The 25,320-nt window shown below is 46.8% G+C and overlaps 3 protein-coding genes across 4 annotated transcripts in view; 1 reads left to right on the top strand and 2 right to left on the bottom strand.

The window, feature by feature from the left end:
- Nucleotides 1–1,978: 1,978 nt before the first annotated feature.
- PMM2 (phosphomannomutase 2) lies at nt 1,979–10,959 on the bottom strand. The gene is made up of 8 exons (XM_054180635.1): nt 10,876–10,959; nt 10,393–10,504; nt 9,116–9,192; nt 7,764–7,855; nt 6,473–6,572; nt 5,204–5,279; nt 4,037–4,152; nt 1,979–2,338 (listed from the first exon to the last, which is right to left on the bottom strand). Exons 1-8 carry the CDS (start codon nt 10,942–10,944, stop codon nt 2,234–2,236), a joined length of 747 nt encoding a protein of 248 aa, XP_054036610.1. The 5' UTR covers nt 10,945–10,959; the 3' UTR covers nt 1,979–2,233.
- An 839-nt stretch (nt 10,960–11,798) lies between these two features.
- Nucleotides 11,799–13,591, top strand: TMEM186 (transmembrane protein 186). The gene is made up of 2 exons (XM_009898844.2): nt 11,799–11,834; nt 12,020–13,591. The coding sequence occupies exons 1-2, from the start codon at nt 11,799–11,801 to the stop codon at nt 12,767–12,769; spliced, it is 786 nt and encodes a 261-aa protein (XP_009897146.2). The 3' UTR covers nt 12,770–13,591.
- A 1,250-nt stretch (nt 13,592–14,841) lies between these two features.
- ABAT (4-aminobutyrate aminotransferase) overlaps nt 14,842–25,320 on the bottom strand; it is a 62,196-nt gene continuing 51,717 nt past the window's right edge. For both annotated transcript variants that reach the window (XM_054180636.1, XM_054180638.1), the window contains exons 9-16: nt 24,883–24,945; nt 23,242–23,305; nt 22,421–22,569; nt 20,343–20,480; nt 19,758–19,925; nt 18,901–19,047; nt 18,185–18,296; nt 14,842–17,031 (exon numbers count right to left, since the gene is read on the bottom strand). In XM_054180636.1, the coding sequence (XP_054036611.1) occupies nt 16,910–17,031; nt 18,185–18,296; nt 18,901–19,047; nt 19,758–19,925; nt 20,343–20,480; nt 22,421–22,569; nt 23,242–23,305; nt 24,883–24,945 (963 nt within the window). In that variant the 3' untranslated portion in view covers nt 14,842–16,909. The remainder of the gene's footprint in view (nt 17,032–18,184; nt 18,297–18,900; nt 19,048–19,757; nt 19,926–20,342; nt 20,481–22,420; nt 22,570–23,241; nt 23,306–24,882; nt 24,946–25,320) is intronic.

Genomic DNA, 25,320 nt, shown 5'->3' on the forward strand with positions numbered 1-25,320 from the left:
GTAGGATGTGATATGGTCACCCTTCCTCTGACTCTGCCTGCAAGATTTTATGTAGTTGTAGTGCAACTGAGTTACTTCTGTTCCTATTTGCCTTCCATGTCTCTTTGTTTTACAAACGAAGCGTTCTTCTCTCTTATGTTCCTAATGGTGGATTTTTATTGACTTTGCAAATAAAAGAAATTAAATAAAAGATGGTCTGATACTTTCGGTCAGCTGTGTGAAACAGCTTTACTGCAGTTGCCCCTTTGCCCTTTTAACAATAGGTGCTGTCTTCAGCCTGCATTGAAGGTGATTAGCACTCAAGACAGAGGAGAGCACAGGCACGCCTCTGGGATGGTATTTAGAAGCTTTGTAAGAAGTGTTGCCAGAAGAACTAGGGAGTAATTTAGCAACTTGTCTAGCTGATTAATAGGTGAGTGCATAATAGATGCTGCCACTTCTGTTACATTTATTTTCATCTCATAATAGCTAATAATAACTACTAGTAATGTACTGTAGGAACAGAGGTATAGCATAGCCTGGTTATTTCAGCTGACACCTGGAGGAGGAAAGCCAGGGCATTTCAGAAGGGGCTCCTGAGACAGAGCAGCCACTATTGCAAAATGTGGGAGCAAAGCAAAGGAAGAGAGGCAAGGGACTGGGCACTGTGGGATGCTTTGCTTGCCTTTTTTTTGTCTCCCCACAGACTTTGCTTCTCATCTGCTGTCAGGAGAGGCAGAAGATAAACAGCTACTGGCAGTGGATGCACAAGGCTGACTATCAGGCTTTTAAGGCTTGAACATGTGCAGGTATGTGCACATAGGTGAGAACAAATCTGGGCTTGGTCCTCCACTGGACGTTTTGCAGAGGTAACTGCAAAGACGGGAACCAGCCATGCAGTTAAGCAAGCAAATAGTCAAGATGCATCACATGTGCAGCAGCTGTTCAAATCTGGCCATCTCTAAAGGGCCCTCCTGCGCTGCAGGTGGTTCTGGGCCAAAGCCTGATCTCACTGCAATGGTTGAGGCAGAATTACCCTCTGGAAGTAGGCCGAGAAGGGTGTGAGATGAGAGAGTTCTGATGCATGAGGGCATCACAGCTCATTCCTTTTTTGTAAGCCCCTTTGGGGATTCTTGGGTTGCACACCAGGATTGTGTCCTCCCCTTTTGCACTGTGCAAGTATTGCATAAACTTGGAAAAGATTGAAGTCAATCATTTCTTCCTGCAGACAGAGGAAGCATGCAACAGGTCTGCTTTAGGTATTTTATTTGCCAAAACGACAGAGTAATTTTTCATGATTAAATGAGATTTTTATTCTCCTCCACCACATTAAACCGTTCATACACATGATTACTTCCCTCATGGCAGGTAAGAACAGTAACACTAACAGTTACACTGCCATGTGTCAGCTTGAATTTTAATAGACACAGGTCATTTTTCTTAGGGCTACAATTTCACCTCCCCCTTTAATGCCTTGCCAGAAAAATCAGACATGTACTGAGTGACAGGAGTATTTTGCTACCATGCTTAAGTTGTTTTAATGATTTTTAATGTTTTTAAAATGATTATTCTGTAGATTTAAAAAGACAATCTGCAAGAAGTCTAGGTACCATGAACTGCAGTGTGCAGGTAACTTCAGCACCAGCTGGTCTCAGCCCTTCTCTTGCTGGTGGGCTTCTGACCAGGCACTGGAACGTGTGAGGTCAGGGACTTCTGGCTCAGTTTTACCTTCCCACTGCCACAAAGAAAGGAAACCTTTCATTCATCTTCCAGTTTCAAACAAGGAAATCCCAGGTGTCCTAACAATTTTTGTCTTTACAGCACAAGGCAGTATGTCAATGAAACCTCCACTCCGAAATGTTCATCTTTTAAATAGCAGCTTTGAAATGAAAACTTAGGGGATAGAAACTTGCAGGCCAATTTGGAGACCACAAATCAACTATGGACAGATTATCCCCACCCCCTCTCTGTCCTAAAGTGCAATTAATTAACAAAACAAATCCAACCCAAACCCCATAACCCTCCAAAAAGAACAGGGCATACTTGTCAAATGGTAACAGGGGAAGGATGGTGCTAACTGAGCTCTGCTGTGTCCCACTGCTCAGTGAAGTTCTCTTCAGTTCAAACGTTTCCCTGCAGCAGTGAGAGGTTCCAAGGTTCTTGCTATTTGTGATCAGTTAGAAAAGCCAGCACAGAAGCTGTTTGGGGCTGCTAAGCCACCCTAACCGTTTGGCAGCTGTGAATTCTCAGTCTTTCATTTGAAAAATAGCTCTTCACAGATTCTTCTGGTGTCCTGTGGGGAGGTGACGCTGTGGCCTTCTGTCCTAGAGTCTGTGAAGATTTCATAGTCATTCCCTCCCTGAAAATGAGGGAAAAAGCAGAAGAGGATTTAATTTTATTTAGCTTAAGGTTTAGTCACAGTCTTAGGGTAGAGAAGGCACACATAAAGGAAGTTGTTGGAGCACAGAGGAGGGCCACAAAAATGAGCCAAAGGCTAGAGCACCTCTGCTATGAGGATAGGCTGAGGGAGCTGGAGTTCTTCAGCCTGGAGAAGACACCAAGTGGACCTTAGAGCTGCCATCCAAAACCTGAAGGTTGGAAAAGACCTCAAAGGTCATCAGGTCCAACCTGTCACTCATGACTACTAGACCATGGCACTAAGGGCCATGTCCAATCCCCTTTTGAACACCTCCAGGGACGGTGACACCACCACCTCCCTGGGCAGCACATTCCAATGGCTAACAACTCTCTCTGTGAAGAACTTTCTCCTCACCTCAAGCCTAAACCTCCCCTCGCACAGCTTGAGACTGTGTCCTCTTGTTCTGGTGCTGGTTGCCTGGGAGAAGAGACCAACCCCCTCCTGGCTACAATCTCCCTTCAGGCACTTGTAGAGAGCAATAAGGTCTCCCCTGAGCCTCCTCTTCTCCAGGCTAAACAATCCCAGCTCCCTCAGCCTCTCCTTGTAGGGCTTGTGCTTGAGGCATCTCCCCAGTCTTGTTCCCTCCAGCTTGTTTTAGTTAGCTCATGAAGACTGTTGATCCTTCACTACTGCAGCAGTGTTTTGGCCTTCCTGGTCTGCTGTGACATTTGTAACTGGTTTCTAATCACTGAAGAGCAATGAAGCTCCTTTTGCAGCTGGCTCAGGGAACAAAGGTGCTGCCACCTGCAAGAGCAGAGATCCCCAAAAGCTGCAGCTTTAAGCACTGGAGGAAGCAGTTTCCTAACTTTTGTAGCCTGTTTGCCATGCTGCTTCCCAGCAAATCTGCTGCAAATCACTGAAAATGCTGCACTGCCACTTTCAGGGTTTAAGATCAACTGTCCACAAACTCTGTGCCAGAAGGACCAGGATTCCTTTTGTGGCTGGTGGCAAGGGGGTGAAAACATTTCAGTTCAAAGCTTGTCCTTTTCTTATAAAACATGGCCTTTTAAAATTTATGAAGCTAGAAAGCTCTTAGTGAATTACAAAATGTTCTTCTAAAGCTCAGCCTGACACAAACTTGGCCATATTCAGACAACTTTAATTTCACCCAGGCTTGCTAGAGTCAGGTCTCTGCTCAGTATTTCCAAAAGCCTCTGAATCACTCTGTGGAGTTGTTCAGCTCTGCCCTATGACCAGGGACAGGGATTATGTATAATCTCAGCTCCTCTCTGTGGAGACAGAGTGGTTAGCAGAGGAACAGCATTAAATTCAATGCAAAACTACTATGGTTAATAAACACCAGGCAACAAGAAACATCAATCTACAACAACCAAACAGGATAACCCCTGTTCCATAGCTATGTCACCTAGGATTTTAATGTAATCACACAAGTTCAGTTTAAAAATGTAATGTATTAAGTCTGTCAAGAACACTGTGTTCAGGAAACAAGATAAATCTGCACTCCCAGCTGCCTCCCAGCTTTAGGCTGAGCAGCACTGCAGAGCCATGCTGTGGCCACACATTTAAATTCTCACTTCAATCCTTGTCAGGCATAAGGTAATTAGTTACTTGGAACCTACAGTGCTTGTGATTTAAAACAGCAGCTCTGAAATGTATACACAAAACCAATCTACTCACTGGCATAGTCTTATCTCCAAAGAAATAAATAGTCTTGTATCCATCGTTGGCAACGATTCCCAAGCAGTACCTCTTATCCCAGCCATCTGGGAACACATCGAAGCTGATCTGGCCTCCTAGGACAGACAACAACCAAGCAAACTTTATTACAAGAACACATGTCTGAGGGGAGGGTAAGGGAGATAAGCTGAACTGGGTAGGATTTTTGGTAGAGGGAGCTTTGCAGAAGTCAGAAACGTTACAAGACCCTGGAGTATTCAACTTGTGATTTATTATTTACCCCGTAAGCAAGTGGGGAAGTCTTAGCATGGTCCCAAACACTCCCTGCTCTGACACTTTGTAAAAAGATTATATGTAATCTTTTTCCTTTTAGAAAGAAACTGCATGAATGAATGCAGCCTGTGGTCTGTGTACAGCCACAGAGTCTTATGTCCAAGACTTTCCAAAGAACAGAAAAAGGAGGCAATCAGCCTTTGCAACATACCCTGACAGGACAGCTGTTCCACTTCCAAATCCTTGGACTTTATCAACACATTAAAGTGATTCCCAGCTGAGGCTGGTGTCCAAGAAGTATCTTGCCTATGCTTTAGCAGAGCTACGCTGCAGCTCATTCCTGCCCTAGTGTTTCAATACCACAGCACTAAGGCCAACTCTACTTTTTGTAATTCTGAAAAAAATCAGGAATGTGGCAAAACAGTGGGGAAGAGAGGGGGGAAAAATGCATGCAGAATTAATGCCTCATTATCATCACTTCTCATGTTAAGCTTGCACTTGGATTTCTCTCCCTCCTTCCATATGCTGCAGTTACATAGCTGAAGAACCAAAGGCTGCTGGCACAGTACTGATGTAGTATTTCTGATTGAAACTGCTTCACAGAAACAATTCTTGACTAATCAGCAGCATGTGATGTGTTTCAAAATGAGCAGAATCAGTCACACAACTGACATTAGAAGACAATGAACTGATGACAAGCAGTGAAGTTCTCTCTCTTGATGGATTTCGATTAAAGTGTACCAAATGAAAGCCTAAGAGGAAGAAGAGGCTTAGTCTTGCATGCAATGCCTCCAACCACCCCCGGAGAGGGAGCTGGCACACAAGCAAGACAGGGTCTGTCACAGCCATAAGGGAAGATGACTAAAGTGAAATGTAGATCTTTGAATGGGATACCTATAGAAAATGTGAGGCCTTTTCCTGCAAATTCTCTTCGTAAATCAGCTACAAATTTCTCTCTTATATGTTCCCTCTGTTAAAAACCAAAACAGAACAACACATCAGTTACACAAAACAGAACAACACATCAGTTACATGCTGTGCCAATTCATCAACAAAAAGAGAGCTCAAAGCCCCACCCCCCAAGATACCCACAGGTCTGAGTACCAGGGCTAGTGTGACACAGCTACATTTTATTATTACTGAAAGCATCCTGGGAACATTTCCACCTTAATCTGTTACCAGCTTGTGAAAAACAACAGCACAACTCCACCCATGTGCTGTGATATTTGCCTCTTTAGCTGAAAATCTTGGAATACTAAAGCTGTATGCCTCGGCTCCTGCTAAAGTTCAGTTTCACAAGTAGGGAAACAGAGGCATAGGAAGAGTCTCAAACTTCTGATGCCATATACACCAAAAAAGGTTTTTTCAGAGTGCCTTAGGTTTAGCTATCTTCCAGCACCCATTAACTGAGCCACAGGCAAAGACTGCTTTAGAGGAATTAGATTTCAGGTTTTGTATCAGGTCAGAAACAGTTGTCATGGTGCTGCAGAGAACACAACTCGGATACCATGGCTCAGATTCCCTTCAGCCATGCACACTTAGCTGTGTACAAATGAAAACCAACAATGAACACTTCAGCTTTTGAAGTCTGCTTCACAAGGCTTTATAGAGTTGAGAAGGCACAGTTTTATTGATTTGGATGGATAGAACCTGGTTATACTAGAGAGCACTTCAAGCTGGTTTGAGCTATGGCAGGGAGGGAGAATGGATGAAGTTCTTCACAGAGAGAGTTGTTAGCTGTTGGAATGGACTGCCCAGGGAGTTGGTGGAGTCACCATCCCTGGAGGTGTTCAGGAGGGGATTGGATGTTGCCCTTGGTGCCATGGCTTACTAGTCATGAGGTGTTGGGTAACAGGCTGGACTTGATGATCTTTGAGGTCTTTTCCAACCTTATTGATTCTATGATTCTATGTTCAGTACTCTGACTGTAGGGTTAACAAAAATAAACCAAACCCACCCCTTCTGCAAGTAATCATTGTGCAACAGAGAACCTATTGTACGTTTCCTGACATCTGATCAAAGAAGTTCGTTCAACCACATGGAACAGATTAAAATGCAAACCAGAAAAACTACAAAAAGTATAAAGAACTTTTCAGAAATCATGACCTGGCCATGACTGCCTCTTCCAGAAGAGCTGGATATTTTTCAAGACCTGTAACTCACTTTATCAAGTTCATAGAACTCAACTCGTTCTTCCTGGCTGCAGCTCCTTCCAATGGGGGACACGTTTATCATCCCGCTGCGGAACTCAATGAAGGTGCCCCTGGGAAGGGAGGAGATGAAGAGTTGCTCAAAATACTGAGTATCACAATTCATTTTGGTTTCACTCTGAAGACACAATGGGGATCAGATGTCTCCTTCAGCCTCTCACTGTATTCATAAAAACCCAAACATGCAGGAACCAGTACCTCTGCCGTGAAGGTATCTCTTTTGGACTTGTATTTGAATCTGGAAACTTCAACATCATCCTTACTGACTTCTCAAAGTACAACTGCAGCATCTTGTCAACCCAAATCTCAGACCCTGACAGGCCAGTCTTCTCAGCTTTGGGGTGAAGCAGCAATATTTAGAGCAATCTAGGCAGTTTCAAGCTTGCACTACATATGGTACTTATTAGTGCCTTGAGCAGCTGCACCCTCATGGAGCTGTCACATACAGCTGACCTTATTGCATGCTTCTAATCTCTGGAAGACATTATGCTGCTCAATTCCAAAGATGTCAAGGAAATAGCCCTACTTCAAAACAGAGCTTCCCTCCCTCTTAATAAAAATGCTGAAGCAGTATTTCAGGTCCTGTGCTCCAGCAGGGAGCTTGTCTTTGTGTGCATAGACTGAGCCCTGTTTCCTATCTACAGTATTCCTAAAGCACAAATTACTCCTTTTGTGAGAGGTTTGTTTTACACATTGATACTGAACACTATCATGGAGACTATGGTTACACTAAGATCATAGAATGGCTGAGGTTGGAAGGGACCTTACAGATCAACGGCTCCAACCTTCTCATCATGGGCAGGGACACCTCTCAGCTAGACTTGGCTGCTGGAGGCCTCATCCAGCCTGGCTTTGAACATGCCCAGGGAGGAGGCATCCACAATCTCCTTGTGCAGCCTATTCCAGAGTCTCACTGTACTGAAGAAGCTCCAGTCTAACCCTACTCTCCCTCAGCTTCAAACCATTCCCCTTTGTCCTATTGCTAGATACCCTTATGAAAGGTCCCTCTGCAGCCTTCCTGCAAGATCCCTTCAGGTATTAGAAGGCAGCTGCAAGGTCCCCTGAGAGTCTTGTCTTCACTAGGCTGAACAACCCCTATTCTCATAGCAGCCCTACGATCATCTTTGTGGCCTCCTCTGGCCTCACTCCAACAGCTCTGTGCCCTTCTTATGCTGGGGACACCAGAACTGGATGCAGTACTGGAAGTGGGGGTCTCACAAGAGCAGATGTATGCAAGCACATACCTTTTCTTGGGCAGTTTAATCTTTGCAATGTAACTCAGGCAGTAGTTGATTAGGTCCTGAAGTACATCCTCACCCAAGTGGCCCTGAATGTTCTAACAAAACAAACACCAATCAACCAAAGGTCGAGAAGCTGAGATTCTAAACACACATGGCTGGCAAAGCACAGATGCTGGACACCCAGGCATGTATGAGAGTACAAAGGAACAAACCCTCAGGGAGTAACTCAGGGATGCACACAGAGTACTGTCTAAAGGCTCTCCTCTTTCTTTGGGTTCACTGTGGGTTTTTTAAACCGTAAGACAAAACTCTCTGATTTAGTGTGGGGCAAAGACTCAGCAAAAAGTTGCACTTAACATTTACTGTAGCCAAGCATGAAGAAATGGAGATTGTTACTACAGTACACTGGAAACCAGTGCAGCAATTTCAGCCAGGAGCACTTCTGCATTTTTTATCTCCATTACTTTTGTTGAACCAATGAAGCTGATTAAGGTATCTAAATCTGATGTCCATTTATATTAGAGTGTTCACCTACTAGCTTATGCAACAGATCAGAACATGCACTCTGGGTTAATACTAAAAAGCAGCTACAAGATTATTTACAAGAAACATTCTGAACCCCAAGGCTCCACAGACATCAGCTATGAGAAGTCATATTCCATAGGACCTCCAGGAGCAGAGAGCACATTTCCTAAGGATAAGCTGAGGGAAAGGCTGTTCCAGGACTTCCAGTTCTTATTTGATCAGACACAGAAAGGTCCAATAGAGGAGAGGCTGAGGGAGCTGGGATTGTTTAGCCTGGAGAAGAGGAGGCTCAGGGAAGACCTTATTGCTGTCTGCAACTACCTGAAGGGAGGTTGCAGCCAGGAGGGGGTTGGTCTCTTCTCCCAGAACAAGAGGACAATCTCAAACTGCACCAGCAGAAGTTTAGGGTTGAGGTGAGGAGAAAGTTCTTCACAGAGAGAGTTGTTAGCTATTGGAATGTGCTGCCCAGGGAGGTGGTGGAGTCCCCATCCCTGGAGGTGTTCAAGAGGGGAATAGACGTGGTACTGGGTGCCATGGTCTAGTAGTTGTGAGGTGTTGGGTGACAGGTTGGACTTGATGATCTTTGAGGTCTTTTCCAACCTTATTGATTTTATGATTCTTTGGGGTTGGAAAATACCCCAAAGAATAAAGCTTAAGGTATAGATTGTCATTACATGAACCAGAGCAGCCAATGAATGATCTGTTACAGAAGCGACACGTGAAGACAGCAGCAATTTTGGCCTTAGTTCAAAGGGTGATTGTAGAGAACTGTGCTGAGGCAACAGAGTTTAGAAATGTCTCTTCCACCTTAGTGGCAATGTCCTCCTTACCTGCTGGCACAAGAACTTCCCATCCTTGTAAGCTACCAGGCCATTTTCTGGAAAAACGTAGTCAAATTTCTCAACCACTACAACCAAACAAAAGGACAGCAGCTGTAATTCCCCCTCTGCCTTGGAGTACACACTGAGCTGTTTATAATACAGCAAACATCAGATCCTGAAGCAGAGAAACACGCAGCACGAGACCAGAGCCACTCTCATTTCCCTCCAAGACTAACACACATCTCCAACCAATGATGTCTTTCAGTAAGTTACCTCTGGTTTTGCTTCAGGGCTCTCCCTCTCCTGCAAATACAGAATCACAGAGAACATACAGTTGGAAGAGACCTCCAAGATCATCCAGTCCAACTTTTGACCCAGCACTGAAGGGTCAACACTAAACCATGTCCCTAAGCACCAGGTCCACACGCTTCTTAAACACTTGCAGGGACATTGACTCCACCATTCCAATGCTTGATAACCCCCTCTGTGAAGAAGTATTTCCTAGCAGAAATACATCCCTCTGCATTCTTCAATGCAAGGCATCCCTCTGCATTCTTCAATGCAAGGCATCCCTCTGCATTCTTCAATGCAAGGCAGTGACCAAACACCTCAGTTGTTAGAAAAACCTGGCACCCAGCCTGGCTGAAGGCAAATCAAATACTACCATTTTAGGTTGGTTTTCTCAAAGTTACTAATCTACAGTAGATGTCTAAGAGCCATGACCATCTTATTGCAGTGCAATATAGTGTGGCTTACTGGAGACCACTAGTAAGCCAAACAATTTCTGAGTGATTTGGGCATTACAGAAGGCTATCAGGGGCATCAAGTACAGAAAGACCATTAAAGAGAGCCTTTTCTACAGAAAATAAATGCCTCTGAAAAGAACTAAAGGAAAAGTCCATCTCTGCACCATGAACCCAGTTAACAAAATCAGATCTCTCAGGGATGCACTCTGCAGCAGAGCAGCCTGCAGATGTCTGTTGTGCACATAAATCCACTTACAAAAGACAACAAAACAACCTCCTAAGGTACTGTTGTGACATCAGGTAACAACCTGATGTAGTAGTAATGACAACCCCTTACAATACACCCAATTATCTGTAACACAAACACAGGCTGCAGTTTCTAAATGCCTGTAAGCAGCTCCTCAGAGACTGAGAGCAACACAAGAAAACCAGGAGGAAAGTTGGAAGGAGGAGCAGGCACAGGGTTTCACCTACATTTAACCTTCACAGCTTCCTCGTAAGCAGCCGAGCGGAAGGGATTGCGTCAGCCACTGTCCTTACCGTCATCTCCAAGCTGCTCCTTGATCTTGTCAAAATCTGAGCCACCCACGACTCCAACTTTCACCTTCTGACGCAACCTCTGCAGAAAGGCGGCCATCTCGGATGTGATTTTCTAGGTTCCAAAGCAAACAAGCACATCTGTCAGCATTCTTGTCACAAGACCAGCATCCCTGCTGCCAGTACCCGCCCGAGCCCAGCAGCGCACCGCACATCTTCCAGACGGAAGAACTCCCCCCCCCAACCCCACCCCTTAAAAGGGCAAAGCAAGTTTGCACATCGCGGGACGGGGCGCAGAACCTGCAGTGCTTGCACGTCCAGCTCCCTTAACCGAACGCCCGCGTCCGCTCAGTGCCCGGGCTGACAGCCCCAGCTCAGCCCGCCCGGAGGGAGCCCAGCGAGCCCCACGACACGGCACAGCACCCGGCTAGGGCAGAGCAGGGCGCGCCCCGGCCCCGTCCTCGCCCCCGGCGCCGCGGGACTCGCCTGGCGCGGGGCCGTGAGGGTTCCGTCCACGTCGAAGAGGCAGAGCGCGGCAGCCTCCGGCGCGGCCATGTTGCCGCCGGGCAGCGGCAGCCGCGCGCTCCCGCCGCGGGGCACGACGGGAAGCGGGGCGGGCCCCGCCCTTCCTGCCGCGCGGCGCTCGGGCGCAGCTGCGCTCGGGGGCGGCGGAGCCATGGCCGTGGTGAGTGCTGCTGGAGCGGCTTAGGATGGCCTGCTGCTGTGGGCGGGCTGTGCTCTACCTCCTTCCTTTCCTTTCCTTTCCGTCCTATGGGCCGGGGCGAGCGGTGCCGCTCCGGCGCAGCCGTGCTGCCGGCGCCTCACGGGCCGAGTAACGGCCCCGGGAAGGGTCACCGCCGTGGTTACGCCGGAAGGGTACCGCGCGGATTAACGGCCGGGTAACGGCCCAGGCAGGGTCACCCCGGTGCCTAGTGGCCCGAGGCGGGCGGGCTGCCCCCGCCGGGGTGCCGTGCTGGCGGAGAGCCGGGCGCGGAGCAGCCGGGAGGGCGCCGGGGGAAGCGGCGTCTCGACGCTCCGCGTTGATCTGTCCCGCGTCCGCCGTTGTCCGCCCCCGCAGGCGGCGTCCCAGTGATGCCGTCCCTCGGCCCCAGGCTGTGGCCGTGGCTGTCCCAAAGCCGCCCGAATGCCAGCGTGCGGGCGGCACGGCAGGTCCCTTCTTGCCTTCTTCCCCTGTCCTGCACGCTCCGCATGGCTAACCCCTCTGTCCGTGTTGCTCACGGTGTCCACCGTGCTCTGTCCGCGTTTCCCAGAAATTGCGCGGTCATTTAGCTCTTCAATAGTTTCACCGGCTGGCGGCCCCAGGTGCTCTGCCCCTCCTTGCCTAGCAGCAGCCTGTAGCGCTGGTGCTCTCATTTGGACTCTGTTCAAAGTGGGAGGCAAGGTTATGGATGCTACAGTCCAGTAAACTAATGCTGGCATCAGAAGTATTTTCCCTCTTCACCTGCATGGAGGGAGGTGAGTGAATACCAGAACCAGTTTTAAATGTAAGGTTATGGTGAGCTGGAGCTTGTGCTTACAGTTTTTAGGTAGCCAAGGAACAGTCTGAGGTAATCGTGATGGAGTTATAAAGAAGGCTCAAGTGATGACCTGTGGGAATGTTTCCTTATAGGCCAGGCTCTGCAGGATTAGGACTAAAGTCTGCATGGCACCGTCTTTTGGGAGACTGCTGCAAAATGAGCTCTGGACATGGTCATGGAAGAAGAGAGATGCTCACCCACCCTGGTTTTTGGGTATGAGAGAGTGTTTGCAGTCACCAAAGCAGCGAGTTAAAGGTGTTAACTGTTATCCTGGGAGACAGCAAGAGCCATCTGTGTGTCTGTGCCATGCAGCCCCTGCTGCTGTGGTTCAACAGACTGCTGTGGAGCAGAAGACAGAAGAGTTCAAGCTGGTATACAGGTTTCCAGGGATTAAGTACTGCAGGATGCTGTCCAGACTGAAGCTGTTGCAGACTGCCACCACCATGATCATGCTGCCACCCATCACCTACCTCTATTTGCAGGACCAGGTTTCTCAGAGCGTCTTCTTGTACACCAGTGGCATTGCACTCTTTGCTGGTGCCATGCTGTATGCTATGAGCTACTTTCTGAGACGAATCATTGGATTCATCTACTTAAATGAAACTGGCCAGACTGTCAAAGTGGCCCACCTGACCTTCTGGGGAAGGAGGAGTGACCTGTACTGTCCCAAGGAGACAGTGGTGCCTTTGGATGAAGTTGGAGACAGCAAGGAGGAGCTGCTGCTGCAGTTCAAACGGTATAACAGCAGAGCTATTTTGTATTTCACCATTAAGTATGGACAGATTGTAGACAGACAGAAGTTTACTCAAATATTTGGAGAACTTGAGAGATACAGCAGCTGATTTCCAGTGGATTTTCTTGCTGTGTGTTCATTGTGCTTACTCCTGTGTGAAGTTTAACTGGTTGGCCTGACTGATGTTCTTGTGTCATTTTCCTGTGCATAGCCTGCTGGTAAGTGCACTGTGTAGGAGGTAGAGAACAATCTGCTGCATTTGGTGTCTTGCCAGCTCGTTCAAGGTGTGAGCAGCACCTTCCATGTGGGATACAGGGATGTGTGTGGTGCTCTGTCACCAGTGGTTCTGAGCCCAAACTGGGAACCTGCAGGAGGAGGCTGAAGTAGTGATGCTGACTCTGACTGTTTCAACTGGCCTCTTGGATGCTTTTGAAACAGGAAAACTCTTGAAGTGAAAGGCAGTGACTGCCAGAGCATCCTCACTTTAAAGCCACTGTTTCTTTCAGTGAGCTTTAGGTCACCTGGGAAGGCTCTTGGAGGTAAAACTTGTCTCATGTACACATGATCTGTGTATGTATGTGCTGGATGCCTGATACTGCCTGGTGCAGGAATGAAGCTGAGGTAGCTGGAAAGAGCAAGGTATAGTGCTGCATGGGGTGTGTGTAGTCTCTTGGCAAGGTCTTCCAGGAGGGGGTAATAAAATTGGGCAAAACAAGGGTGAAAGTCACAAAACATAGGGGCAGCTCAGGGGCAAGGGTAGGTTAAAGACTTGGCCAACATTTCAGGAGCCTCTCATAGGAATCAAGGAACAACACACCTAAGCTGTTGTGCTGTGAGTTACAGGGACAGTCTGTGATGCCCTGTTCAGTTTGGGTCCTAATGATCACCTTAAAACATGGAACTACTCATCCTTCTTTGCATATATTCATCCCTGTGTTTCCTTTGTATGACTCGCCTCCAACCAGTGCTGTAACACCTGAGCTGCAAACCTTCAGCAGACCTTACTGAAATGATCTCAGCCTTTGAGAATGAAGTAGTCTTCTGTGAAGGTTACTTTATAGCCTGAGAGACAATTTTAACTCCTTCAGCTGCTCTTCCAGCTGTTACTTCATTTGAAACTGGCAAATAAACTCTCACCAATGGAGAACTGTGGGGAGTGGTCTTTTCCCTGTTTCTTGGTCACATGTACTGAACCCCCTGTCCCTTGCTGGATCAGCAGATACAGGTAAGCACAAAGGCCACTGAAGTGCCTGGCTAAGCCTGATCAACTGTTTCTGTTAAACTTTGCCTCATGGGGGCTCACTTAATTTACATTTTGGCTGCTAGTGTGTGGTACAGCAATGTCAGAAGGAAAAGAGAAACGGCCCTTGGCTTAAGCACCGTGGCAGCAACACAGCGTGGGCTGTATGCACACACTGTTGGTTTTATAGAATCAGAGAATGGTCTGGGTTGGAAGGGACCTCCAAAGGTCATCCAGTCCAATCCCCTCTGCAGTAACCAGGGCCATCCTCAATTAGATTGGGTTGTCCAGAGCCCTGCCGAGCCTCACCTTGAGTATCTCCAGGGATGGGGCCTCAACCACCTCCCCGGGCAACTTGTTCCAGTGTTCCACCACCCTCATAGTAAAGTACCTGTTCCTAACATCCAATCTAAATCTCCTCTAGTTTGAAACTATAGTCCCTTGTCCTATCACTGCAGGCTTCTGTAAACAGTCTCTCTCCACCCTTTTTGTAGGACCCCTTCAGGTACTGGAAGGCTGCTATTGGGTATCCCCAGAATTTTCTCTTCTCGAGGCTGAACAACCCCAGCTCCCACTGCCTGTCCTCGTAGCAGAGGTGCTCCAACCCCCTGAACATTTTTGTGGCCCTCCTCTGGACCTGTTCTATTAGCTCTGTGCCCTTCCTGTATTGAGGGCTCCAGCCCTGGATGCAGTACTCCAGGTGAGGTCCCACCAGAGCACAGTGGCAAAATGGCCTCAGTCGATCTGCTGGCACTGCATCTTGTGATGCAGCCCAGGATGTGATTTGCCTTCTGGGCTGCAAGTGCGCAGGGCCTGCTCATCTCCAGCTTGTCCATCAGCACCCCCAAGTCCTTTTCCACAGGGCTGCTTGCTTTTGGAGGCTCACCTTCACAAGAGCATACTCAGACTGCACTGCTGATTCAGTTTAGGTGCGTACTGGGTGTAAAACGAAGAGCTCTGGAGAAGTTCAATTATAAACAGTTTATTTAAGAATATTGATTACACATGAGATGTCATTTGTTATGAGGCTGTGTGCAGTTACTACTTACACCATCAAGTGTAGTTAAGTATTTGTTTAAACATTTATTTGGCACTGTCCACAGTATGCTGTAAACAATATGAACTTTGTATGCCTTAGCTGCAGTGCTCTGTAAGTATTCTCTAACATGAGCTCATCAACATGTTGGACACAGTTAAACAGTTACTGAGTGTCAGTAAAAATTATAAAAACACCTAGAGTATTCATAATAAAAGTGAAGATGTGGTAAGACTTCAACTTACTGGACCTTTTCTTCTGTAAAAGTACAAGACTTACTAGAGACACTTACTAAAACTACTGCACTGATATGTGGAACAAACTAATTCCCCAAATGCTGCCAACTACACTTCTCAGTTGGACGTTCCTCTTGCTGATAGCACACTTAGGAGGACAGTGATGACAAGGAGGTTGTGTTGTACACCAGTTTACTGGGCCTCCCCCCTGGTGTCCACAACCTCTGTTCAAAAACTTGCTCGGGTTCTGACCAGCTGGTACTAGAACTGTGGTTTCTGCAGAGAGGTTTAGAGAAATCCTGGTATTTTTAAGCTGGAAGTGAGTACTTGAGTTTCCCAGTACGAGCACCCAAACAAATACAAGGGGAGAACCATGAGTAACACCTCTCAAAGCAGGTAAGAAACCTTTCATGGTTTGGTAGCTGTATTAAAATGTAAATCTTTAACTCCTCTGTCTCTTACTGTGTACTTAAATTGTGGTCAGGTCTAATAGAGCAGCTTTGAAGTCCACAGTGGTCCCTGATTTATTTTTGGTGCACAACATGAAATCAAACTTGGGAAACAAAATCCAGATGCTTGCTAGCCAAGAAGAAAAGGAAAAATAAAAGGCACCAGACATAGTTCAAGTCAGCCTTAAGCAAACAGCAGAGTGTGCAGTAGAGAGGCAGCCAGAACAGTGCTCTGAAGAGAAAAAAAATTCAATGGACTGCAGACACTTTTTGATCCTGTGGCTTTTTAGGGCATCTCTGAGGAATCAATGACTTTAGAATAAACTTTGAGAACAAAAATAGAACTAGTTTGCATTATGAATGTGCAGTTAGGACTAGGCCTTCACTGATGCCAGCTAACGGCCAAGATCAAGCAGTCCTGCTGTAATTTTACAAAATACCCCAAGTACTGATGTGGAGCTGGTAAGAGAGATGAATGGCTAGCTTGTGTCCTGGGCAGCTGGGGAAAGAGCTCAATTCATTCTAGACTGCTGACAGAGGTGGAAGCAATGTGCTTCACGTGATTCTCCAAGCGTTGCCAAATTACATACTTCAGGGTATAGTTTTCTCTGTACAAGTCTCCTTGTAAGAGAAGTCAAAGGTTCTAAAATCCAAGATGGGGAAGGAAGTACAAGTACTTGAATTCCCCTTGGAGCACTGGCCAGTGGCTGAGGGCACTATGTGTAGCCTGGGCACAGAGCAGCTGATGGCATTCTGAGCCAGCTGCTGTGGCAGATGTCTGTGTTCATGGGAAGAAAGCTGGAACTCGCTCTGTGAAGTACTGTACTTGGCAGTGGTGAAAAGCAGAGCTTTCCTTGAAACACTGATTTTATTCCAGCTACCATTAGAGAGTGGCACTGTCTGTATGGCAGGCATGTGGCTTTAAAGGTTATGCCATACTGGTGGCTGCTTCTGGACACAAACCTACTGGGATTACCTGTGAAAACAGGCTGTAGCAGGGCCATGACCATTGAGAGGACTCTACAATTCAAATGGCCCAAGCCAGAATGTGGAGGGCCACAGCTTCTAGAAATGCACAGTGTGGGACAGCTGCATGTACCTGCTGGTGACTAGTACCAATGCTCTGCCTGGGTCGAGTTTGCATGGAGCAGCTTGCCTTGGTTGGGCAGGATTACAGACTGAACACAAACCCTAGTTTATGACTTTACACTTATCTTGTAAGTAGAGAAGACATGAATTAATGCAAACTAATTTCATAATCAGCTGTTCAGTGCGAGAGAACTGCTTTTTACTTGAAGTTTGCCAAGATGTCACTGAAAATGTTCAGGAAGAGGTGTGCATGGTGGTCCTTGAAGATCAGGGTTGGACGGAAGCGAATGGATCTGTCGCCACAGCCTCCCAGCACAACACCTATAAGGAGAACAGAAGAGGTGCTCTGCTCGTCTCCATCTTTGCCACACAGCCAGAAAATGCAGGTCTCTCAATGAGGTTCATCTCATTTGATGGCCAACAGCAGCTCCCCAGGTCACTGCTGACTGATACCATGCATAATCAGTGGAGCACAGAGGCTTCAGGTGTCACAACTCAGAAGACACTGCCTGTGGGTGTTCTGTAAAACACCTGGAATGCTGGGACTAATCCTAGCATCCATGGAAACCATCCAGTGCTCTGAGCCTTCAGAGCTCCAATGCTCTACTGGTTAAGTACCTCAATGCCAGAAGATGACACAGTAGGCTTCATTGCAATTTTGCTTTTTAAATCACTTCCTTTTTAATTATGGAAAGTTTAAATCTCTCAGCACTGCCAAACTTCCTCCTGCAGTACCTCAAATGCAAGGTGGGTTTTTTTTACCCCCAGCTGAATCCTTTCAAATGTTTGTGGGCAATGAAAGTCCATACTGCTGAGCTAGGCTTACTGTGCCTCCAAGCATAGCTTTGGTTTCACCATGCAACAAACCTCTCCCTGCTGGCTTAGTTTCCAAGAACAAAAATTACCAAGTCTTTCACAGTCCAATGTGTTGGCTTCACAACAGTTTACCTGCATCACGTCTGCTTCTTTCAAAAGCTGATTTAACAGCAAAACCTGAGAGCAGCAAACCTGGGGACCACACTCAGGAGAATGTTGGGCTTCAGATCCCTCCTGATACCTGCACTTGTCTACAGCTGGGGAAGCCCTGTGTTGTCAAAGAGGGATGCAGCTGTAGAACTGTGCCCATTTTAGGCAACTCATTATTAGTATTCCACAAATTGTATAGTTTTTATCCCTGTCTTTCCCTGAGTGACTTAATTAACTGCCAATTCTGATCTGTTTCTAGAGGCAAGCCATACCTAGGTGCACCTGAGGTCACCACAGAGGAACATGAAGTGGTGCCACAACCTACAGAGTTCTAATGGTCTGCTGTCTCTGACAAGTGCTTCCAGAGCAGTCTAAACACAGCTTTGTTCAGAATTTCACTTCTGTCCTCTGGTTGTAGTACACAAGCCATATGAAAAAGGAAAAATGTAAAGCATTACAAATGGTACTGTGTGGTGGGAAGCCAAGCCACACACACAAACTGTCTTACCTTTGTTTCTGGCTATTGTAATTAACTTGTTTCTAGTAGCATCATTTGGAGTGTCAAATGAACAGAATGTTCCTCTTCCTCTCACTCTGCTGATAAGATGGGGGTAACGAGCCTGCAAAGAGAGATGAGGAAGCTTGTGGCAGCTCCTGCAACAGAGGGCACCTGGTGGCAAGCTCTGCTCTGCCAGGCCTTCTGCCACATGGAAACCCTGCTGCTGCCTCCAATCTGGTGGAGTGGAGCCACTGCACAGGCTGATTTCCCACAGAACCGTGTCCTGGTCACCCCTTCTGACAAAGGTCTGAACAGAGTCCAACAGGAGGCATGTTCCTTCCTCACCAAGCAGACAAACCTCTGAGCGGGAAGTGAGAATGAACTTGCAGCCCTGAGCTGGGCCAAATAAAATCTTGGAGCCTCCTGAAGCGAGCATAAAGCACCTTGCATCTAAAATACACTCCAGGAAAACCTGAGCATAAATAATCTGGGATGGGGCCAGAAACCAGCTCATCCTTACGCTGCACTAAAGCACTTGCTAGGATTATCTGCTTCACTTATTGTCAGTTAAAATCCTCTTCTTTATTGAAGTAACCTTTGTTGGATAGTGGTTGTTCTTTTCTGGCCCTCCAAAGCATGGAGTTCCTCAGTCCCAGTGTTTAAAGGGGATGCCAGGTCCTACCTGCTGAGCACATTTCTCATCTGTAATCCTTGCTTAGGTTTACCTGTAAATCCAGCAGCCCAGTCAGCAGTGCTTTCCCAGCATGGGCTGCATTGTTTAGAAGGTCCTCTGTTTTAATAACCTTTATGACTTCAGCAAGCATAAGGTTCTTGGATGGGTCCCCAAGCCAGGTGTTAAAAATCCGGTAAGGCTAGGGTGAAAGGAGAGTTGTGCAACATGTTAGCAGGCAAATCACTCCAATAAAGCAATGCAGGCCATCAAACTAGTAACACAAACACCTGGGCTATGAAAAAGCATGCACTGATCTCACCCACTCCCCTTTTTTGTTGGAGCAGCAACATACAGCTGGCCTGCTGAGCCAAACAAAGGACAAGGGCTAAATTTCTGCTGAAGACAGTGCAGTCTGTCTTGGGGCTCTGACACCTTTCTGAAACACTGCTACAGATGACATGGAAATCAGCAGCATCTGGATTTTACATGCAAGCTTAATGCTATCCTTTTTTTCCTTTCTTTATTACATCTAAAATGTCATTAATATGAGGAAGAAATTTTGCTGACAGAATCTGTAATGCTGACATACAAGCTCTGAAGATATCAAGTTGCCTGACGGAAAAAGCTGTCAATGTGTGGTTGGATTTTGTGCTGAAGCTGAGTTCATTGGTCTAAACCCAGTTCCTCACTCCCTCCCACCAGCTTTATGACCTCTGTGACTGACAGCAACTGGAACAGAAGTGAACAAGCTACAACAACTTTTGTGTAAGTACAAAGCAAGTATCTGTGAAGCAGCAGCTCCATCGAGCTGACCCTGCACTACTGAAGGCCAGCTTGTCTCTTCTGTGGACATAGCAGTTCCTGCAGACTGGCTCACCAATTAGCACAAAGTTTCATTGTGTATCTTACAGCATTTGGCCTGAACTCCTCCTTGTGGAAGAATCCTCCTGTCATCATCTTCTTGCTGAACGTTACCACATCAGCTGGGTCATCCAGGCCCCAGTGCTCATGCGCCCAGAATTTCCCTGTGCAGCCACCTCCTGTCTGCACCTCATCCACCAAGAAGGCACAGCCATGCTGTAGTGACAGAGGTAAAGATCAGGGGACATTTCCAAACCAAAAATACCTCCCTTAGAGAACAGACAGATCCAAGCCAAGGACATGCAACATCCCTCCTCCCTCCCTTCGCTGCCCAAATCTCCCCCCCCAGCGCTGCTCACTGCAGGTGGGATTTGACAATGACACGTTCAGCTGTTTCCCACATTCACCACAGTACAAGAACATTTCCAGAGGATACCTGAACATCTGGGAGGACTCTGGGTGGCATTTTCAAAGCCCCTGGGGGAAGCAGAATGTCTGCTAATGCCTTAATTACCCCAAGTGCCACAAAGGAGTCCTGTGAAGCTCTCAGAGTGCCTGGGGCAGGGGGAAGGCCTCTGGAGACAACAAGAGGTATTTGGCTGCCACTGAGCCAACAGGGAAATGCTGCATTACCTTTCTGGCAATATCTCGTAGCTTTCTGAAGAAGTCATCTGAAGCATGGTTGTCCCCACCCTCTGACTGGATTGGTTCTACAATGATTCCAGCCACAATCTTCTTCTTTTTCCTGTACTTTACAATCAGGTCTTCTACCTGTAAATGCAGCCAGACATTCACACATCTCCTCCAGAAAGGTTAACTCTTAGCAACAGAAATTCAACTCTCCATAGACATTCCTGGCTAGAAAGGGGTCAGGAAGTGCAAGGACTTATCCAGTCATTCCTAAAGCATTTCTCACGGCCATTATGCTCCTGAATAGTGCCTAAGGTTAAATCATATCCTAACCCCACTGTAACCCTCAGTTTAAGAAAGATGTTGAGTTGCTCAGATGTGTCCAGAGAAGGGCAACAAAGCTGGGGAGGGGTCTGGAGCACAGCCCTGCGAGCAGCAGCTGAGGGAGCTGGGGGTGTTTAGCCTGAAGGAGGAGGCTCAGGGGAGACCTTATTGCCACCTACAACTACCTGAAGAGAGGTTGTAGCCAGGTGGGGGTTGGTCTCCTCCCAGGCAACCTGTTGCAGAACAGGAGGACACAGTCTCAAGCTGTGCCAGGGGAGGTTCAGGCTGGATGTTAGGAAGAAATTCTTCACAGAAAGAGTGATTGGCCATTGGAATGAGCTGCCGAGGGAGGTGGTGGTGTCACCATCACTGGAAGTGTTTAAAAACTGGATGAGGCCCTTAGTGCTATGGTTTAGTTGATTGGATGGTGTTGGGTGATAGATTGGATTCAATGATCTCAAAGGTCTTTTTCAGCCTGGTTAATTCTGTATTCTGTACACTTCTCTGCAATGGTGTGAAAGCCACAGCGAATTTCAGCTGAGAGTATGGTGGCAAGCACTGTAGCATGCTATGCCCTTAGTCCACAGCTAAGCCAAACAGAAGAAAACAGATTCTGTATCAGGAAACAAAACTCAGCTAATATATTAAAGGTGGTAATTTGGTAAATTTGCCTTTTCTAGTCACCTGCTTCAGATAGTTTAAAATTAAGCAGATAAAATAGTGCAGGAATCCAGCTGCTGCTAAGAGGCTTACAGAGAAAGGACCTTGTAGCACCAGTTGCTGTGAATTAGTGGAGGCACTTGTACTGGAGATGCCCCTTAGAGCTTTCAGGGCCCAGAACTGGTGCAGGCTGTGTGTAGCACTGGTTTCCAAAGGTTGCCAGTAGGCCACTCCACAGACTCTCACAGAAAGCACTGTGCCTTTTTTTAAACAAAGGCTTCAAGTCTGTGGATTGATTTTATGCATCACAATTCCCCCACCCCAAGCCATGGTGGAGCAAACACCAGGGAATCTGCTATGATTTATGTTTTCTCTTCAGTTATGCAGATTTGAGTAAGACATCTCTTTGATCCCCCTCTGCAGAGCCATCCTGAGTGCATTCAGCACATCACAGCCCTCTCCTCTCTAGTCAGTAATGATGCTCCAGTTCCTGCACTATTTCAGTTCCAGCCATGGGGCACACTGGGCCTTGCTCCCCACTGCTGTCTCTCAAGAGTGAGTCCTTGCAAGTGACAGATCCCAGATCCCTGTCAGCCCAACAACGAATCCCATGGTTCTGGTACCTGGCAATGGTTTTCCTCTCTTAGGCTCTGTTCCTTTCTCATGGGCTAAGGAAGGCACAGAGCAGAGTCCCTGCCCACTCAACTCCCTGCAGCCATAGGTAAGGATCAAAGCTTTGTGCCAGAAGACTACCACAGAAAAGCTGAAAAAACTGAAACAGAGCTGCAGGTTCTCCTTCAAAGGACTACACAGAGTGTGCTCTCTCTCAGCCCATGCCCCTTTGCAAGATGACAGAACAAACTGCTGCACGTGTGACGTCACTTTGGTACAACTGATGTAGACCTCTGATTCACAGCAAGCTGGCTGTTCTGAGAGGCAGGGACAAACTTCTGCCTGTCAACACCAGTGAATGCTGCTTCAGTCACATGCTGTTCCAATCCCTGAAAACATTCTGGTAGTGAAAAGCAGCTAATCCCCCCAACACTATTCATTATTTCAGAACAGAAACAACAGAAAGCTGCCAGGGGATCTTTTACCTCCTCCAAACAACGGGCTTCTTCCTGTTGATTCTCTTTCACAAAGTCTTCCAGAGGATACTTTAGCCTTGGAAATGGAGCAATAGGCCAGTCCAGTGATGGAATGTCCAGTTTGTGAATTGCTTTAGAGTGAGTTGTAGCTAAGCAACCTAGACCCAGAAAAGCAAACATTAAAACAATACCTATCTAGGCACAATACAGGAAAAAAGCTACCAAGAGGTGACAAATTGCCTGCCCCCTGCCTGACTGCAGAAGCCTCTTCACTGCTCTATGTTTTTACTGCATTTTCTCAAACACTGGGTAATGGGATTTAGTCAAGCTCTAGCTTTTCAGCATCAATTTCCACATGCACTATTCCAGAAGAACAGGACATCCTCTGTCAGTCTGAACAGGCTGCTCAGACAAGATGGGTTTCACCTTTCCAAAGACAACTGCTCACAAAGCTCAGAATTGCAGCAGTCTTGGGTAACTTGCTTAGAAGAGGGATTGAATGGATATACAATAGTAAAAATGAGTGACATCTTGTTTGTGTCTTATGGTGGGTTTACTGCTGGAGACAGATTTTTACTAGTACAGACAGAATCCCCTGCATTCAGAAAGAAAATAAAGAGACCTTCTGAAAATGAATTTTCAAACCAGACAGAAATAATTCCCTCTGTCACTCAATTATTCTCTTTCAGTAGTAGTGGGGCTTCCAAGGCAAAGCTGCAGTAAACCACTGGTACTGTTTGCCTAAGGAGGTTTCAGAAATGGCAGGGAGATGACAGCTGTGGCTGAAGAGGGAAAGGGAAGGGAGGTGCTGCTGGCACTGATTTTCTTACCCAGGGTCCTTCCGTGGAAGCCGCCCATGAAGGAGAGCATGGCGTAGTCAGGGCAGCCGGGGGGCTGCAAGCAGAGCAGAGCAGAGGGGACAGTCAGCATGGGGTGCTGTGGGCAGGTGGCACTGCCAGCCCTCGGCCCAGACACCAACCCATGTCCACAGCATGGCAGGGGGCTGCAGCCAAGCTGCTGCCTCTCCAGGCATGCTGCAGCATCCTTGGCTCCTCAGCCCTCAGGCACCACAGATCCTTACAGTTACCCTCTGAAACACACACACTGGTGGAGCCCAAAGCTGCCTCAAGGACAGCATCAATACTAAGGAGGCCTTAGCCACTTATGTCTCACAGCCTCACTTCACACTGAACTCTCCCCAAGGCTGAACGTTCAGCACAACAGCCCGACGCACAAGGGTACAGGGTGGCTGTGCCCAGGCATGGCGTCAGGGCTGCCCCATGCCCTGTGCGTTCCCAGTGACTCCCTGTACCAGCAATGAGGAGGAGCCATGACAAAAGGCATGCAGCTGTAGTCTACCTGGAATGAAACAAAAGGATATACTTGGGCTAACTCCCCATGCTCCCTAAAAGCACAAATTCTCTTTCTTTATCCTCTCTTACCCTTCATCACCACTTACAACACTCTCTTTACCTCTTTAGTCTTGTACCACACATTCAGCTACAGAGCCAAAGCTTCAACATTTATGACTGGATTCTGGAAGATCCCTTCCCCTAAAGGGGGATGGAGGTGCACTCTCAAATCTTTCCCCTTTTAAGCTAGCTTAAATAGGAATCCTTATGTTTAGCTACCTCCACATGGACAAAAAGTGATGATGAGCTTTGTAAGTGTTTGGTCATCCCATAAAAACCCTGCTCCTTCAGGTCATGATGTGCCACCCTCTGACTTGTACTGGCATAGCCATCAGTCTGGCCATGCTGTAAGGAGCATCACAGCACTTAAAAAATAAACCTGAAGGCAAACAGAAACAAAACAAAGCCCCCTGTAAGAATCCTCCCAGTTTTGAAAGCCAAATGAGTTTCTTATTCCCATGTGAATGAACTGAATGCTGACCCCTAAAGAAGTGCCAAAGGTCAGACTGGAACCAGCAGGTTATTACTTTCTAATGTGTTTGTCTCAAAGAAGAGATTAAATACTCTCTATTCTGCTACTGTTGCATATTAGGATTCCTGACTGGCAAGAGCCAAGACCACCCCAGCTGAATGTGTATAGTACTTCAGAGGTTTATCAGCTGTAGCTCCATTTCCATATCCTGCCTGTTGTTAGTATTTAGTCCAATTTTAACCAAGCCCTTTATCAGTTTTGAGCTATAGAATCACAACTTTGGGGAAAAAAAAGAGAATTAGGTTTGTTGTTGTTATTGGTAAACTTTTCCACAGATTAATGTTCTCCAGGGACCCATCCATCCTGTGGGCCCTTCTCTAGCAAATGGCATGTTGTGAAAAAAGGGAGATCTTCCCAAGATTCACAGCTGAGAAGGATGCAAGCAGCAAGTCCTGGTATTCATTTGGAGCAGACTGTATTGCACCAAATGCAAATTGAGATTCCACTTCTGAGACAGGAAAGCAAATTTCTCCTCCCAGTCTTCCCCTGTAAAGGCAACTGCAGGTATAGTAAAGAACAAATATTACCTGGTTAATCATGCAAGATTCCAGTTCCTCTTTTGTGACATTATTATGGCCTCTCTCCTTGCTCTGTAAAAGAAACCAAACAATCCCACAGCTAGCTTTCCTGCAGCTCCAAGCAATGCATTTATGGCTGAATCACAAATTAGCAATGCTGGCATTCCAAACTGGAGCCTCTAAAGACACTGCTTGTGGCTTTTACAGACTGATGCAATCAGTGCTTTCTTAATTTCCTTTTCCTTATGACTTCTAAGCTTGTGTCAATATGAAAAGCTTAGAAGACAACTTTTTAATGAAGATTTTATACTAGGTTGAACATAAATAGCATCATGAACAAGGCAAACTGCAGGAGCTACTTTGTTTCACAGTAACAGGTCTAACAAGGAATGAAGACTCATTTCTACACCCAAACCTGCCAAACCCCCCAAAGACTTATTGTTTTAC

Source organism: Dryobates pubescens, chromosome 4 (genome assembly GCF_014839835.1).
Source record: "Dryobates pubescens isolate bDryPub1 chromosome 4, bDryPub1.pri, whole genome shotgun sequence".
NCBI lineage: Eukaryota > Metazoa > Chordata > Aves > Piciformes > Picidae > Dryobates > Dryobates pubescens.

Coding starts and splice junctions, on each gene's coding strand:
- PMM2 (XM_054180635.1), bottom strand. CDS start 10,944: ATGGCCGCGCCGGAGGCTGCCGCGCTCTGCCTCTTCGACGTGGACGGA. Junction 5,280..6,472: donor AGTTCTATGAACTTGATAAA/GTGAGTTACAGG, acceptor GGTTTTTAACAG/AGGGAACATATAAGAGAGAA. Junction 2,339..4,036: donor TTGGAGATAAGACTATGCCA/GTGAGTAGATTG, acceptor CCTCATTTTCAG/GGAGGGAATGACTATGAAAT.
- TMEM186 (XM_009898844.2), top strand. CDS start 11,799: ATGCTACAGTCCAGTAAACTAATGCTGGCATCAGAA. Junction 11,835..12,019: donor AACTAATGCTGGCATCAGAA/GTATTTTCCCTC, acceptor GTTTCCTTATAG/GCCAGGCTCTGCAGGATTAG.